Source organism: Sinohyriopsis cumingii, chromosome 3, assembly GCF_028554795.1.
Source record: "Sinohyriopsis cumingii isolate HCF-2022 chromosome 3, ASM2855479v2, whole genome shotgun sequence".
Lineage (NCBI taxonomy): Eukaryota > Metazoa > Mollusca > Bivalvia > Unionida > Unionidae > Sinohyriopsis > Sinohyriopsis cumingii.
In genome coordinates, this window is record NC_142963.1 from 100,401,198 (window position 1) to 100,416,888 (window position 15,691).

Genomic DNA, 15,691 nt, shown 5'->3' on the forward strand with positions numbered 1-15,691 from the left:
AACCTTGTTCGAGAACCGTTAAGAACCTCGTTCTCGGGTTGAGTATCGTACGCTCAAGAAAAAGTGAGAATGCGATCTTGGTGTTTGAGAGAAATCAACGAATAATTTAAAACAAAACAAGTCTTACAAACTGGTCTCAAAGCGTTTTTTGAATTCTACAGAATTGTTCCTCATGACACAATGAAATAAGGCACGATTGCACACACGAAACAAGAACAAAAAAATAAATAACACTTGTCTTATATAAGCTACACAAACAATACTATCTTGTTGTTTTCTCATAAACCGTCCTTTGTTAGCTTTGTGCCTTGAGAAAGAAATCGTTAGATAACGAAAGTGCTTGAATTGGCTTGACTCCACTTTTGCACTCTTGTTTGTCACCTACTTTTTAATATATATATATAATGTTTCCTGACAAGCACGATCTTTATGTTCTAGCATGACAATTGTACTTAACTTTTAAAGGTACCATTCAAAATGGCACGATTTTGTTATAAATTATTTTCTATCAAAATCTGCAGTAAAATATTTGAAGCAAAAATAATTTCTATTCTAATGAAGAGTTTGAGAAGGACGTCATAATTATATCAATAATAAATTAACAATTTCTTAGAAAATTGGACATTCAAAAGTTGATTTTGAAAAAATGAAGTAGAAGTATTTTAAATTGCTTGATGAAGATATTGTCGGCCATCGTAGAAAACCTATTGTGAAACTATCCGTGACGTTCTTGGCTTAGTTTAAGTGGTTTATGTTTTCGTTTATATCTAACGTGTTGTTGTTGTTGTAGGGTTTAACGCCACTTTTCAGCACAATATAGGCTGTATATGGCGGCCAGTATAAATGGTAGAGTAAAAGCCCGGGAAAACCTTTGGAAAGAATCACCGACCCACGAAAAGCTACAATATCTAACGTGAATATTTATTTATAAATATTTCCCATGATTACATGATCAACAACAACAAACATAATAATAATAATAATAATAATAATACGGTTTGAATATGATGTTACTGTTATAAAAGTGTCCACTCCATGCTTGCATTTGAGGACATCTACAAAGTTCTGAATGTTTTTCTTAAGATTTTCTTTATTTTATTTTTCCTTATAGTTTCAATTCTGAGTAAGTTACCCAAAACCATGAATACCTATCATAAAACATTCTTCTTTTGTGAGAGTTAAAAGATTGCTCTGTTACATATATTTGATTTAATTTAGATTTGATTTAAGCTGCGTTTGATTTGAATGCGTGTGGGTTTTGGAGTCTTTTTATTTTCTTTACATGTCAGTGTAATGTAATTTTGTTTTCTATGATATTTTCCAGAAACTTCAGTTTGACTTGAGTTTTTCCAACGATACCTAATAATAGAAATAATAGAATAATAGAAACACTTGTTTCTATTTTTGACTTAGTTCCTGGCCTTGATTGAGGGTCAAGTAAACAACTTTTTCTTGGAGTAAAATGATTGGTTCTTATCAAGGACATACAGGAGCTATGTGACTTTTACAAGTAAACATGATCACGTCATCCTCTATTTTGCATTTGGCATTTCCGAAATATTTAGTATGAATAGTGATGTTTAGTGAGAAAGAGATCTCAAAGTCAAGTTGTTTTCTTCGTTGTGACCAGCACTGAAGTTTTGATTTTTTTAAGTTGTATGTTAATTTTTCTTCAGAGTATTTGGACTCTAGAAAATTAATTAGTTTCTCTAGAAATATTATTGTATTCATACAGAACTCTTAAACAAGAAAAATTCTTGAAATTTTTATTTGGATTTCCAAGACTAGAGGATTAATTATGTTTCTACAATGTGCAATAGACGTCAACACAGTACAGGCTGCAGCTTACGTTATCGCCTTCCATCTTGGATTCTTCATCAGCACTCGAACTTGGAATCATTAGAACATTTCTATAGTAGGACTTCAAACATTTTATTCGTGGATTATTCTTGTATTATTTTTTTATTTGATTCTGGAAACCGTAAATTCTCATATTGTTTTTCTTCATCTTTATAGTATTTTTCCAGGGAAATAAATTATTTGTTATATTTTTCAAAGCTTGTTGTTTCACTCTTTCTTTTGTTACTGTTTATTCGAGCCTAAACACGTTATTTGTTTATGTTGATGTGGTTTTATAAAATTCAGATTATTTTGTCCTAATGCCTAAAGCACGGGGCGGGACGTGTTTGTATGCGTTTTAATTATTTTAACACGCGGAAAATACACCAAAACAGTAAACGAACTTTACTGTTTAATCAGTATAACGAAAGGTGTTTGTAAAAATAATAAGATATGATATATTAGTTATTAAGACTAACACATACATACGTATATGTATTGCGTCTAGATTAAATGTGAGCAATGATTAATGCATACAGCTGTTACGATATGAAGTAACAAAAGAAGGTCCTTGACTTGTTAGATGATTTAATTGTCTAAAAGCTGTTGTCTGAAACATAATCTGCTTGTGAAATTATATATATATATATATATATATATATATATATATATATATATATATATATATATATATATATATAGTGGAATACAAGATTGGTACTAAATTATGTGCGTGTATTTAAGTGATTTTTTAACGTAGCTTTAACGATTTTTAATTCATATTGCTACGATGTATGCGGTGTGGCAAATGATTGTGATGTCTAGCCCTGGGTCATCATGCCACAAATATGTAGCATGATGTGCCCCCCAGTAACATTATCTTGACACCAGTCCGACCAGTCCTAACAATAGCCTCTTAATGCTGAGCGCCTAGCAAGGCTTCTGTTAGTACCATTTTATAAGTTTTTGGCATAACTCGGTCAGGGTTCGAACCCGCGACTTCTCGCATTCCATGCGGATGCTCTAATCACTAAGCCACCCGAATAGTCTTAAGAAAATTATATTATTAGTTACGGTTGGTTCTTACCCTGAGCAAGCATGCACTGCATTATTAACTAATGACTCCATCATCTGACGTCACGTGTCGGTTTTGAGTGGTTACGAAAAAGATACATGGTGAGCCTGTAAGTCTCAGCTCTATTTTAGGGAACATAAGAACTGTTTTCATTATCGGGCTTTTGATATTTGATTTTATAGCTGTAAATATTTTAGATGTTATAATGATACAAATACAAAAAAAAGATAAGAACCAGTGAAGTAAATTGAATCAAGATCTATATTTTTAAAATAAAGAATGGTAAAGCTACGTGAAGATATCCAAAATTTAATCAAACACAGAGAACCACAAGGTCTGTTGGAAGAAGGGAAACGGTCCAGACAACAGTTTTAATTTCGTGCTCAGGGGTACCAAGTGCAGGTCGAAGCCTTGAAAAGGCTAAATCTATTATGAATGCAATCGATTTTCACCACGAAGCTCATTGTAGTCTGTGATTAAAATATTTGAAATATATCAAGTCAGAGATACTCTTTGAATAAAAGAATTGATTGGGAGAATATAGTTACTTGTAACCATTCACGAAGAAACTCAGAGGTAAAATGAATTGATTGTTTGGGACCGACACGAAAGATCGTATTGAGACAACTTTGGCATAAGAAATGAAAAGACTTATATCACCCTTATTATGTGGTATGCCCGTGGCATACATAAATAAGCTGTGCAAGATTCCAGGAATAGTTTTCGACTAGATGCAAAGCAAAGATAACACAAAGCATGTAGTCCCAATCAGTTCAAACATACAATTAGCCACACGACACACATGGCAACACGATCTGGACTGAACTCTCATCGAGACGATTTATCTCAGATTTTTCTACGTTACGGTATGTTCGCCAGCACCAGAAAGTAAAAGATTTTAGTCAAGATAAATAATTAAAGTCTGTGAAAAATTAATCAAGTTCGAGATAATCGATCTGACATGTCTGCTAGAATAATTCGCAGTTAACTCAAGTCCGAGGAACATCATAGATTACAATAAATGTCAATCAAAAGGCAGAAAACACACATACACACATACACACACACACACACACACACATATATATATATATATATATATATATATATATATATATATATATATATATATATATATATATATATATATATATATATATATATATATATATTCAACGTAAGCCTGGCACATTAGATTTTAGCATTTATGTTTGAAGTTTCCCTGACTTCAGGCACCACCACCCACCCACCCCACCCTCTCTCTCTCTCTCTCTCTCTCTCTCTCTCTCTCGTATGGATTTATGGTAATCATTGAATTGACTCTGTGTACTTCGTATTTATTTATTTCTCTATTTAGAGCACCACTGAATGAATAATCTTCGTGAATATCATATACTAAACATTTGCATATTTACTTACTGATACCTAAGGTGATGCGTGATGTACAAATAAATATTAATTTGAAAACAATATTCATCCCGATTCGACTGCAATGGCGTGTTTCAAATCATGACAATAGATTCTAAAATGTTTAGACTGTTTTATGTACCTTTTTTCCTTCAGCATAATCAGGCACCATAACCCTGACTGATTATGTCTATATGACTGTGTAAAGATTAATGTGAAGTGCATTACTCCCTGCTGTTTTGAATGAACCATTTCCACATACGAACAGATCATGTCAACGACTGTAAACGTTGATCTAAATAACATATTTCAATAACTTCGACCAGTTTTGGGTTACCGGAATAAATTTCACGCCTCCTGTTAATTTGTCTGGGTATCAACTGTCCGAGTTACAAATGCCCCAGAACACACATTTCACCATTGTCATAACTTAAATGTTCTTGTAATGCTAATCATCCAAATAAATTCACTATTTTCAACGTATTGTTTCTAAACGATTGTCACACGGAAATGATATATGACTAAGTAAGTCGTTGTGGTTGTGTCTTTTAAATGTGCACCGATTAGAAAAGTTTCCGAAACAAAAATCCAATGATACAAACAATAAAGATAGGATATTAAATCATTTGAGATACGTCTAAGAAAGTACATTTTATTTAAACAATGCCTTTCCACGATGGTTTTGTAGATATAATCAAAACTTAATTTTACTTATCGTTTGAGAGAATATTAAAAATCCAGTTTGCTTCCTTTTGTATCCGGTTTATGTTTACTGATTGTATGGATGTTTGTAATGAAAGGCTTCGTGTAGTTGTTCATATGTTCATAAAATCCCTGGAACAGGTGTTGTGATCTGTTATTGGTTCTTACAATCCCTCGACCAGGTCCAGTGACCTGTGATTGGTTCTTAAAATTCCGGGATCGGACGCTATGTCCTGTGCTTAGTTTATAAAGTCCCTGGACCCGGTGCTGTGAGCTGTTCAACCGAGTTCATGGGATCTAATTTTGTATTGCCACAGAAAATTAAAAAAATATATATATATATCATTCCAATTAGTTTGCTCTGAATTATATATAACACGTTTTTACTTTAAAAATGACGTTGATAACGAGTAAAATATGAATTTCTTCTAACATACATACAAAAACATACATTAGGTAGTTTGACAAGTTTGGAAATCTCTCTCTCTCTCTCTCTCTCTCTTTCATACTTGCTGACTTATTTTCGACAAAATTTCATCAAAAACTGTCAAAGAGTAGAGTTGTTCGTTAGAAATCATTAAATGGCGATGGTACACTAAAACCTACTCCTCCCCAGTAAACATTTCCAACCATGTAAATATGGTCACTATGAAATCGTGTACTGCATCCAGCATTTATATATCTTATCATTCCCATTCATTACGTAACATTGTATATGTAGAGGGATCTCCCTAAGCATTAATCTTCTTGCCAGTGAGTTGGTTGGTGAGTAAGTTTGTTGATTTTGAAATAAAAATCACATCGTCTTATGCTGATATTTTTAATTTCCCTTCCCTTCCACACCATAAGAGCAAAATCTAGCTAAATGTCTACGTATCTCTAAGTCGATCTATCTCTATTCATGTTTTCCATCACATACATCAAGCATAGAAATAATTGATTTGTGGCTCACATACTATTGGTTGCTGTGTATCGCCTGACTGGGCAGAATTTAACATTTATTACATCCATGACGTTTCTTGGGGATCTTTGTTTGACGTTTTGGGTATTCCGGCTGTACTTTTCCTCGCCTAGACATGACTTTTCTATGCAACAAATTAAGACACCTGCGGTGCAAGCAATGACGCGTCGAGCTGTGGTTCCATTCCTACTCGACGTCCATTATAATGTGTCGATTGTTTTGGTTTTTCTCATTCTGAACATGTCGAATATTCCTCGGTAATAGTGTGAGGTATACACAAATTTAATCCCCGAAATGAGTGTCATCAAACCCATTTCCCCCTCGTACATAGTCAATAGGTAGAACACGTTGTCTATTAAATATCAGTCTTGCTTGACATCCATTTACAGTCAGCTTTAGTGTGCAGAGCAACAAGAAACACACAACAAACAGTGCTGGAGATGGAAATCATTATTCCCTTCCAAGCCCCGAATGCACTCAAAGATCTACCCCTGAACATTGAATCATGGTGGCGTATAAAACTACAGGTGAGAAGAACAACTCGTATCTGATATGGGAGGAAACATAAACGACAACGGAAGAAGGTAACAGGGTAAACAGGAAGATAGACTGACGTATCAAACACTGAAGATTCAGCCTTAGCTGATTACCCCTATCGGTGATCCCAAAAAGACTGCAGCAACACCACTCCCAATCACGATAATGATTGACAAAAGGAGGTAGAGCACAGTAGAAAGGACAGAAAGGAAAAGAGAAAGAGGAATATGCGACAGTGAAAGAAACAAGTAGCGAAAGTGAGGAAGCTACCCCAAACCTGGGCCAAGTCAAATCTAAACCCTCAGGCGATCGCTGTTGCAAACAAAGAGCCTGCAGAAAACTTTCGTCAACAGACCTTGCAGTACACTTGCGATCAGACAATAGACATTGAAATTCTGGACCTTTAATGTAACTTTGAAAGTAAATATTGAAGACCATCGGCTGGTTATATTTGCCACCAGAGGGGGACAAAACAAAGTATCCAAAAGCCATTGGAGGAAGTCAGCAACTACTGGCATGAAAAATACAGTGATCTCACTGGCATTGCTCATATATAAATCGCCGAATAGATAACCGCGTCATGCGGCAGACCTACATCACCCATCCAGAGTCAAAAGCAACTTCACTGTTACGCTGATTTGATTGAAACAAACAGGGCCACATTAGACGCTAATTTCAGTCGCCAGACCACCTCGAATAATTTTTATGACTCCTCCGCCACCGTAAACAAAGAGCTGTTCCAAAGGCGAGGAAAGTCAGATTGTCTGAGGCTTTTCATTGTTACTTCTAAAACCCTTTTCGATAAGAACTTAGTTAAATAGAAATGTCATCCATTCGCATCTTTGTTTTAAAAAAATACTTGAAAATATTGCGTGAATATAATTAGAAACACTTAAAATGAAAAGGGTGACACTACCCAATTTTAGATAACATCTTTAGAAATATTAAGAACACCTTGTATTCTAGGTTCTGAAAGCAATTAATTTTGTAAATTCTAAATAATCACATAAATTGTAATCAGACTGTGCGACTAACACATACTTGATATAATACTGGCTCATCATCAACCTTTCTTCTGTATTTCTCACAAGTGAGAGGATATATATATATATGACAGAAGAAGTAAAAGCCGCCATCCAAGAATAATTTGAATGACTGCCAATAGAAGGCAGGGCGGCAGGGGAAGAAGAATAGGAAAATGAATAGTAACATGAGCAGCAGCAAGAGCAGGACCACGCCCACCACAATCAGCACCATATTATAAAAAGAGGATTAAAAGCTGTTTGGAGGTAGAAGCCATCTAGACTTGCTTTAGGACCTCGGCCTTGTTCAGCAAGTGCTTGAAAATTTGTCAGTGCCGTTGAGCCCTGCCTGAGAAGTGCAGCTGCCCTGGCCATTAAAGCAGCAGTACCTTCTAAAGATGTAAAACATCTGCCCATATCAGTACCATTCCAAGTAGATCACGAAAAGAATAAATTCATTATAAGAATTTGCACTTGTCCGTCTTTACAGGCTTTTGTCTTTAAGATTTTGCTCCGTCTATCCGCGCGTTTCTTTTCATAGCGTGATATGTGTTTTCTTATCCTTTACTGAGGATCACTCCCGCACTCTATTTGATGGTCACTATGGACGTATGGTGCCCATAAATTTCAGAATTCGCACAATTTGGTGACACTATGCGCACAAAAGTGCCGCACCTTCAATCTCTCTCTCCCTCTGTCTTCTTCTTCTTCTTCTTTCTCTTCTTCTTCTTCTTCTTCTTCTTCTCTCTCTCTTTCTCTCTCTCTCTCTCTCTCTCTCTCTCTCTCTCTCTCTCTCTCTTTTAACTATTAGTATCACACTTATATAAATGTAGACGTAAAATGTGGAAATTCCTCTGAATAAATAATGCACAATATGGATTTTATATGTATCTGGCAAGTACTTCATCGTCTTGGCGACGCTTTAATGCGCGTATACATTGGAGTGGAGGGGTCAGAGGAAGTATATACATATATACATATTTGTGTGTCTGTGTGTCTGTGTGTGTGTGCGTCTGTGTGTGTGTGTGTGTATGAACTTGCGTGCAGGTCATTCTACGACTTCATTTTTATAATTCCTAATTTTCAGCTAGACATATGTGACCAAATATCTTGTTCTTTTCGCTTTGTAGTAGCAATTCATTTCTGGTACATTTTTTTTTTTTGAATCAGAAGGTTACATTATTATTTATTCCCATAAATATTACCTCGTGATTTACAAAATAATTGAAATATGCTTTACAATGTTGACCTTGTTTTAAAACTTATTATGTTCTTTTATGAGATGGGAAAAGGTTCCGGTTGTGTGAATCGGAAACCGAAACGATATTTAAGTGATGGATGGAATAACCCTTTGTAACACTAAGCTTTAGAGATCCATTTTTACATTAACCTTTTTGATGACAATAGATGTGAATCACCAATCTTAGCATTTATTAAGATATTAGAAATCGTATTTAGAAATAATCAGCATCTCTAATATATGCCTATTTTAGCATTCCCACTGCAACAGAACCAGTCTCACGGAAACGTCAAACAAGTATGCGTCGACCAAAACGTAAAATCCTGTGTTCATTGGGTTTCATGCTGCTAGCGTATTCATTTATGAATCTATCTGATCATCCATCTGTCAATTCCCTGTACTGAGTCAATTAAAGTTCGCACGGATTGTTAGCAGTGCATGATAACTTCAAAGCAATTTTAAAATTGATGAGAACATGTCATGAATGTAGATGATGTAACGTTTCTGCCATCTGAGGGAAAAGCACATCAGACATGATTAAAAAAGATGTTTACATTAGACATCAACTATCTGTAGCTGAAGAAAAAAATCGATTTGTTTTAATAAATAATTTATATACAAGGGTTGAAAAAATACAATAATTTTGCAAATGAGTTTTGATCTTTATTTTATATGCATTATTTTGTGTCATTATTTTGCAATCATAAAATATAATATTTATATTAATATATTGAAACTTATTTTTGTTTACTTTCCTAACTTCTCTGTATGCAATAAATGGCGACTCTTTTGGGTCTTTTTTTCAGAGTAAAGGGTCCACGAAATATGAGCTAGAAGCATAGGAAATCATCGACGCAAGAAGAATGGTTCAGCTTTTCTACTACGAGACGAGAGGCAAGTGTTGTAGAAAGGTGTTCAACTATGAAGGCTACCCAACAAAAGTACTTCTATTTCCTTACGAAGGCTGGGCTCAACCTGCTCTCATGTCCTACTGGCTTCTCAAAACCTATTGGTGGAGTAGATCACGAGTAAAAATTGTCGAGGTCATAGGATCAAAAAAGGTATCCACCAAAGGAAAAATGATTGACAAAGGCAATGGAACTATGGTGATAACAGGCAAGTTCAAGGACATTTCCATACCAGATTTCCGTATGGTTTTAAATACTAATGTTAGTAATGAGGACTTTCAGCAGGGATACTGTGTAACAGGAACTCTTGAAAGAGGGGACAAGCGAAAAGGAGAGCTTCAACTGACACAGTATGCCATGGTCAAACGAAAGGGTTACTGATTCAAACTAAGTTACACATGTCTCGACCTATTTATTTATTGCATTGTCACGGAAGAACGGTAGAGATGCCTTTCTCCAGCAATTGTTTTGCACCACACGAAAGTGAGCGACATGTAAGACTAGAATAGTTGAATTGCACAATTTCCCATGATGCAATTTATGATGAAATACAGTGCGTTTTGACTCCTGATTGAAGCATTTTTCTTGTCAATAGTTGTCCAAGTGATCCCCTTTTGTAATGCTTCACGGAAGCGTATGTTCTAGCCTTCAGTAGAAATATAAGAAATATGTGTTTTCTCATAATCGCTAATTATGTACACAGTTTTATTATGTCAAAAACGTCATATGATATAGGATATTGACTATATATGTTCTGATATGTACACCTACATTCACACCCATCCATCTATCCATCCATCCATTTATCTATCTATCTATCTTTCTGTCTATCTATCTATCTATCAATCTATCTATCTATCTGCCTGTATATATACATACATACATACATACATACATACATACATACATACATACATTTACTCAATTGTAAATATGACTGTGTTGTCTACATACATACATGCATACATACATACATACATACATACATACATACATTTACTCAGTTGTAAATATGACTGTGTTGTCATGAATATTAGCTTGTTAACTGTGCATTGGTCGTATCTAGTCTACAGCACACAGTTCCTGCAAATGTGCCATGTCTGAGATTTGTTACCAGAACAATATTTTATTATGCTTTATTAACATTAATATATTACAATGTTTATATACGTCTTTGAATGCATTAGATTTTAGGAGTTGCTTAAGGTCAAAATATGTTCTTAGCTGAATAAAATATTGTTTATCAATATAGCAATGACGAGATGGGTTTTTTTCCCTACAAAATGGTACTCATTTTTGGGGTCACAATAAGCATACTGTAAATTTATTTCAAATAGGAATTTTAAAATATGTTATAAGTATTCTGCGGAATATTTAATTCAAGACATGTCAACATTTTGTATAGATCTGTATTAGCAATAACTATATACGCATAATCCGTAGTACAATTTAAAAAATACAAAACAACGATGTTGTTGTGTGTATGTGCTTGAGGGAGCTTTCACCTATTAATGAGTAGATCAACTTCTTATCTATATTTATCACATGACCACTATGTTATTTACTTTAATATGTCCATATCATATTTTGCATTTAACACATATCTGATTAACTTTAAGCATAGTGTGTGCAGTTTAATATTTTTGATATGTCAATATTTTAACATATCACTTATGTGAATCGTATTGGTCCAAATAAGCTCATAAAATTCTTGTTCAGTATTTTCTTTACTGATTGGCTGTAAACATTTTCGCGGCTTTTATTCAAATCGGTTTGCCCAACGGGCATTGAGAAAAAAAAAATGATAGGTCGGTCGGAATATAGCCAATTTACTCCACAGGGGCTCGTTGCAAGGTGCATCTTCTGAGCCAGAATAAACGAAATCTAACCTGACTTGAGCTAACTATTTGACGTCTCACAGGAAGTTATATCGGAGAACCGTTGTTGTTCTCTGAGCTGCTATTTTAATTATAATTTGTTCAAACAAATCTACTTTTAATTGTTTCTGGTTATGGATCTTCACATTATTAATTCAAAAGCTGGATTATATTAAACTCGTTTCATAAATTCAATATTAAATTCTTACCCATTTCAGATATTCTGTTTATCACATAGTTGGACACATTACATATTGGGTCTGCAGGTTAATATTTTTTATATGACCACATGTCAATATATCATTTTATTTGATTCTGATTGGACCAAATAAGCCTATATTATTGTGCAGTATTCTCCTCAGTGCTTGGCTAAGACAGTGTAAATTTTCCTTAGCCGGGCTTCTGAAACATTGTTTTATTATCAACGTTTTGACGGACATTTGTCGAATCGATTGCCCAAAGGGAATTTAGATATAAAGAATACGTCTTTCGAAATATGACAAATTTACCATACAGGGGCTTGCTACAAATGAAACAAACGGGATCAGCAAATTGATAGAGGGCTTGGAGGGGAAACCTGTAATAGGGATCTCACCCGACGACAATGACAAGCGTGGCTCAGATGTTTATAAGTCTCGGATACAATATATCTTAAATTTCTGCATCCAGTAATCATACCTTGACATGAATATCCAGCAAATGCTTAGCAGTGGAATTGACACAATTTAGGTTACAATTCTGTAAACATTCTAAATAGATGTATGTAGGCCGAACTACTATATGGCTCGTCTAACCTAACATGAGTGAACGATATCACACCATAATGTACCGAAGTCTTAACAAAGATGCAATGTTGAGAAAAGACGATCTGTGTCAAAAGTTCTATTTATTTTGAAGGATAATTGCTCTTTGAATTAGAGTTTTGTAACAAAATCTGCTTTGAAATAACTGTACATTATTAATTCAGCTAGCGTCTGTGACTAATTTTACGTGCAGCGAGTGAAAGGTGCAGCAATCTGGTCTGAATGAACGAAATGAGTCCTTCTTCTTTCACTCTAAATGATTTCCATTTAAATAAAAACTATGTGATGAATAGAATCTCAAATGGGTAATGGGTAATGATGTAATATTAAATCTATGGAACTCGTTGAACAATGCCAGCCTTTCCGAGCCTTGGCTACATTATTCATCAAATTTAATAAATTGAATAATATATAATTTTCCATTTGAGATCCTTTATATGTGTAACACGTGTAATAACATTTAATGAAGTTACAAATAAGGTCATGCAAAGGAAAGGCGTAGTGACTGAAGATTCTTAATTTATCACATAATCGGTACACTTTACTTCCGGTATTTGACGTTTCGTATTTTTGACATGACATGTTAAAACATCACTTCATGCTGACTGGTCTAAAATAAGTAGATAAAATTCTTGCGGAGTATTCTTTTTACTTTTTGGCTGTGATCATGGAAATTTTTCCTTACGCGCCTTCTGGAACGTTTTGTTTTTACTATCACTTTAAACATTTTGGTGTCCATTTTTCGATTCAACTGAGAAATGGAAATTGGGGAAAGAGATCTCGTCTGTCCAAATGTGGCCAATTTACCCCACCGGGACTCGTTACGCCATCTATTGCGTATCACGTGCTGAAACATGGCGTTAAACCCCAAACAAGAAGAAGAACAACAAATAAAACTAAGGGAATATATCAATTAGTCAATTTATGGCAGGCGTAGGGAGAGGGTTGAGTGATATAATCTAACATGGAATTCACTCTATATACAATATTGGTTTAAATGTTAACTTATAGGAGTAAATACAAATAAACTCACTCCTGTTCAGAAAAGAATGTGGACATAAACCAGTCTCCGAATGAAAAATTTATCGAACCACACGATTTTACTAAGTAAAATATGTAATGCAATTCCGATTAAGATAACTTGTATATATTTACGTGCTTCAACATCGAAGAGTCAAAGAAATAATGTATTCTTCTTTTCTAAATCAGATATTGCAAATATCTGATCTCAAATACATTGTAGTAAATCTTGAATCTCTGCGTCCAGTCATCGTCATTTCACATGAATGTACCAACAACTTGAAATGTGTTGAAAAATGTTTTTGTCTGTGTCAGACGTTCTATCTTTTCAGAAAGGTAAGTTGCTTTTTGACAAAATCTACTTTTAAATGTTAATTATTGCATGACTGTGTCTGGGACTATTTTTCACGTACAACAAATTTTGTAAATCTGGAAAGAAAACATTTAACGATTGTCCTGTAAAAATGTTTAAATTACTGTTTTTGTTACATTGAGTGATTCAGTAGAAAAAGTAGACAAACGAAATTTGCGAATGTAGTTATCTCCATGTCAGCGTTCCTTTTTCCGCTTATAAAAAATATTAAATGGATTTCAAGCAATCTCAAAGACGGACGATTAGAATTAGAAAATTGATAACTCAGACTGGTTGATAGCTAGAATTAGAAAATAAATAAATCAGACTAGATGATTAGAATTAGAAAATTGATAAATCAGACTGGTTGATGATTAAAATTAGCAAATTGGTAACTCAGACTCGTTGATGATTATAATTAGAAAAATAATAACCCAGATTGGTTGTGACATTCTTTGAGAGTCTTCGCAATCAAGCCTTAAGATAATTAAACAAGTCTCACTGTCATAAAACTAGAGCATACACTTTAAATATTTTATGGCATGGCTAAAAATGCTGGTATAGGTCCCTTTATCCATAAATTTAAGTGAAATGAATACAATGTAAAGCATTCGACTATGTATGACATGGCGGCTCGTATTTGCTTCATTTCAACGTCTTGAGCTTGCTTCCATGTGATAATGTCAGTCCTTTGTACCATTTCTTCGAATAAAGAATTCCGGACCATTTCCTCAAATGTTTTAGTAAAAAAGTTACATTTTACGCTAAGGCCATTTCATAGAAAAGGTTTCAGAAGCTTCAGTCGGAAATGAGTGCTATACAGTTATCAACGTTTACGGTTATTTCCGGGCTGTATTGCACCACCAAATGTGTACATTGTAACAACTATATTATCCTTCCTAATGGAGGAATCACACTGAATGTGTATGGTAGTACAGGGCACATAACTTAGCACCGTATCGAACGGTTGCAAGCAAAATATATTCGTAAAATTTAATTTCAATTCCTGAATTGAAATGCAAATTATATTTATTACTCAAGTTTACAAATTGCCCATTTCTCTTGCAGCAAGCGTAATTTAAAAAGGCACACACAATCACGCGTCGCAATATAGGATGATTAGGATGATGCAAAATCTTGTACATTCAGATGTGAACATATATACATATATGGATGAAAAAATAAAATAATAATAAAATAATAATACGTCATATATATATATATATATATATATATATATATATATATATATATATATATATATATATATATATATATATATATATATATATATATATATATATATATATATATATATATAATTTATTTTGGTACGTTTAAATTCAATTATAATTCTTAGTGCGGTTCGTATTCCGTACGACACGATGAAATATGTCTGGTATTAGCGCAACAGGAAGAACATTTCCGTTTTATTATATACCACACCTGCTTATGAATCGAAGTTTTGAAGATTAAATTCAATTTTCAGCACACCATTCCGACCCCCGAACCCACCTTTGGTAAGTTCACCCCTCAGTTTAGGATGGATTATTGGCTGATCATACACATTTCAATAATTGGAGAGAACTGTTCATGTGGGATGAACTAATCTTGCACACACAAGCAATCGTCGCATGGCATGATGTGAATTTCTGTATTTTCAAATGAGAAAATATTAGAGTCTGCTTTTTTGCTGAAAATGATAGGAATTTTAAAAATATTAAAATTATTTCTGCACTATTTTTTTGTATTTCACACTTACATATATGATAATAACTTGCATTTATTATATTGTCGTCAAAACATTATGTTGCAGTTTTTTATTAATCTCGTTTCCTTTGTAGTTTACATCATGTCAGTACAATGCAGATCTTGAATGACAAACAACGGCTTTTTGTCATTAAGACCGAAACTCCGAAAGACTTGGATAAACACTGATGATAATTGT

The 15,691-nt window shown here is 34.0% G+C and overlaps 1 protein-coding gene across 2 annotated transcripts in view; it reads left to right on the plus strand.

The window, feature by feature from the left end:
• The window catches only part of LOC149803394 (uncharacterized), a 28,676-nt gene extending 13,823 nt beyond the window's left edge, over positions 1 to 14,853 (plus strand). For both annotated transcript variants that reach the window (XM_089953098.1, XM_089953097.1), the window contains exon 2: positions 9,590 to 14,853. In XM_089953098.1, coding sequence (XP_089809224.1) covers positions 9,647 to 10,072 — 426 coding nt within the window. In that variant the 5' untranslated portion in view covers positions 9,590 to 9,646 and the 3' untranslated portion in view covers positions 10,073 to 14,853. The remainder of the gene's footprint in view (positions 1 to 9,589) is intronic.
• Positions 14,854 to 15,691: the final 838 nt, after the last annotated feature.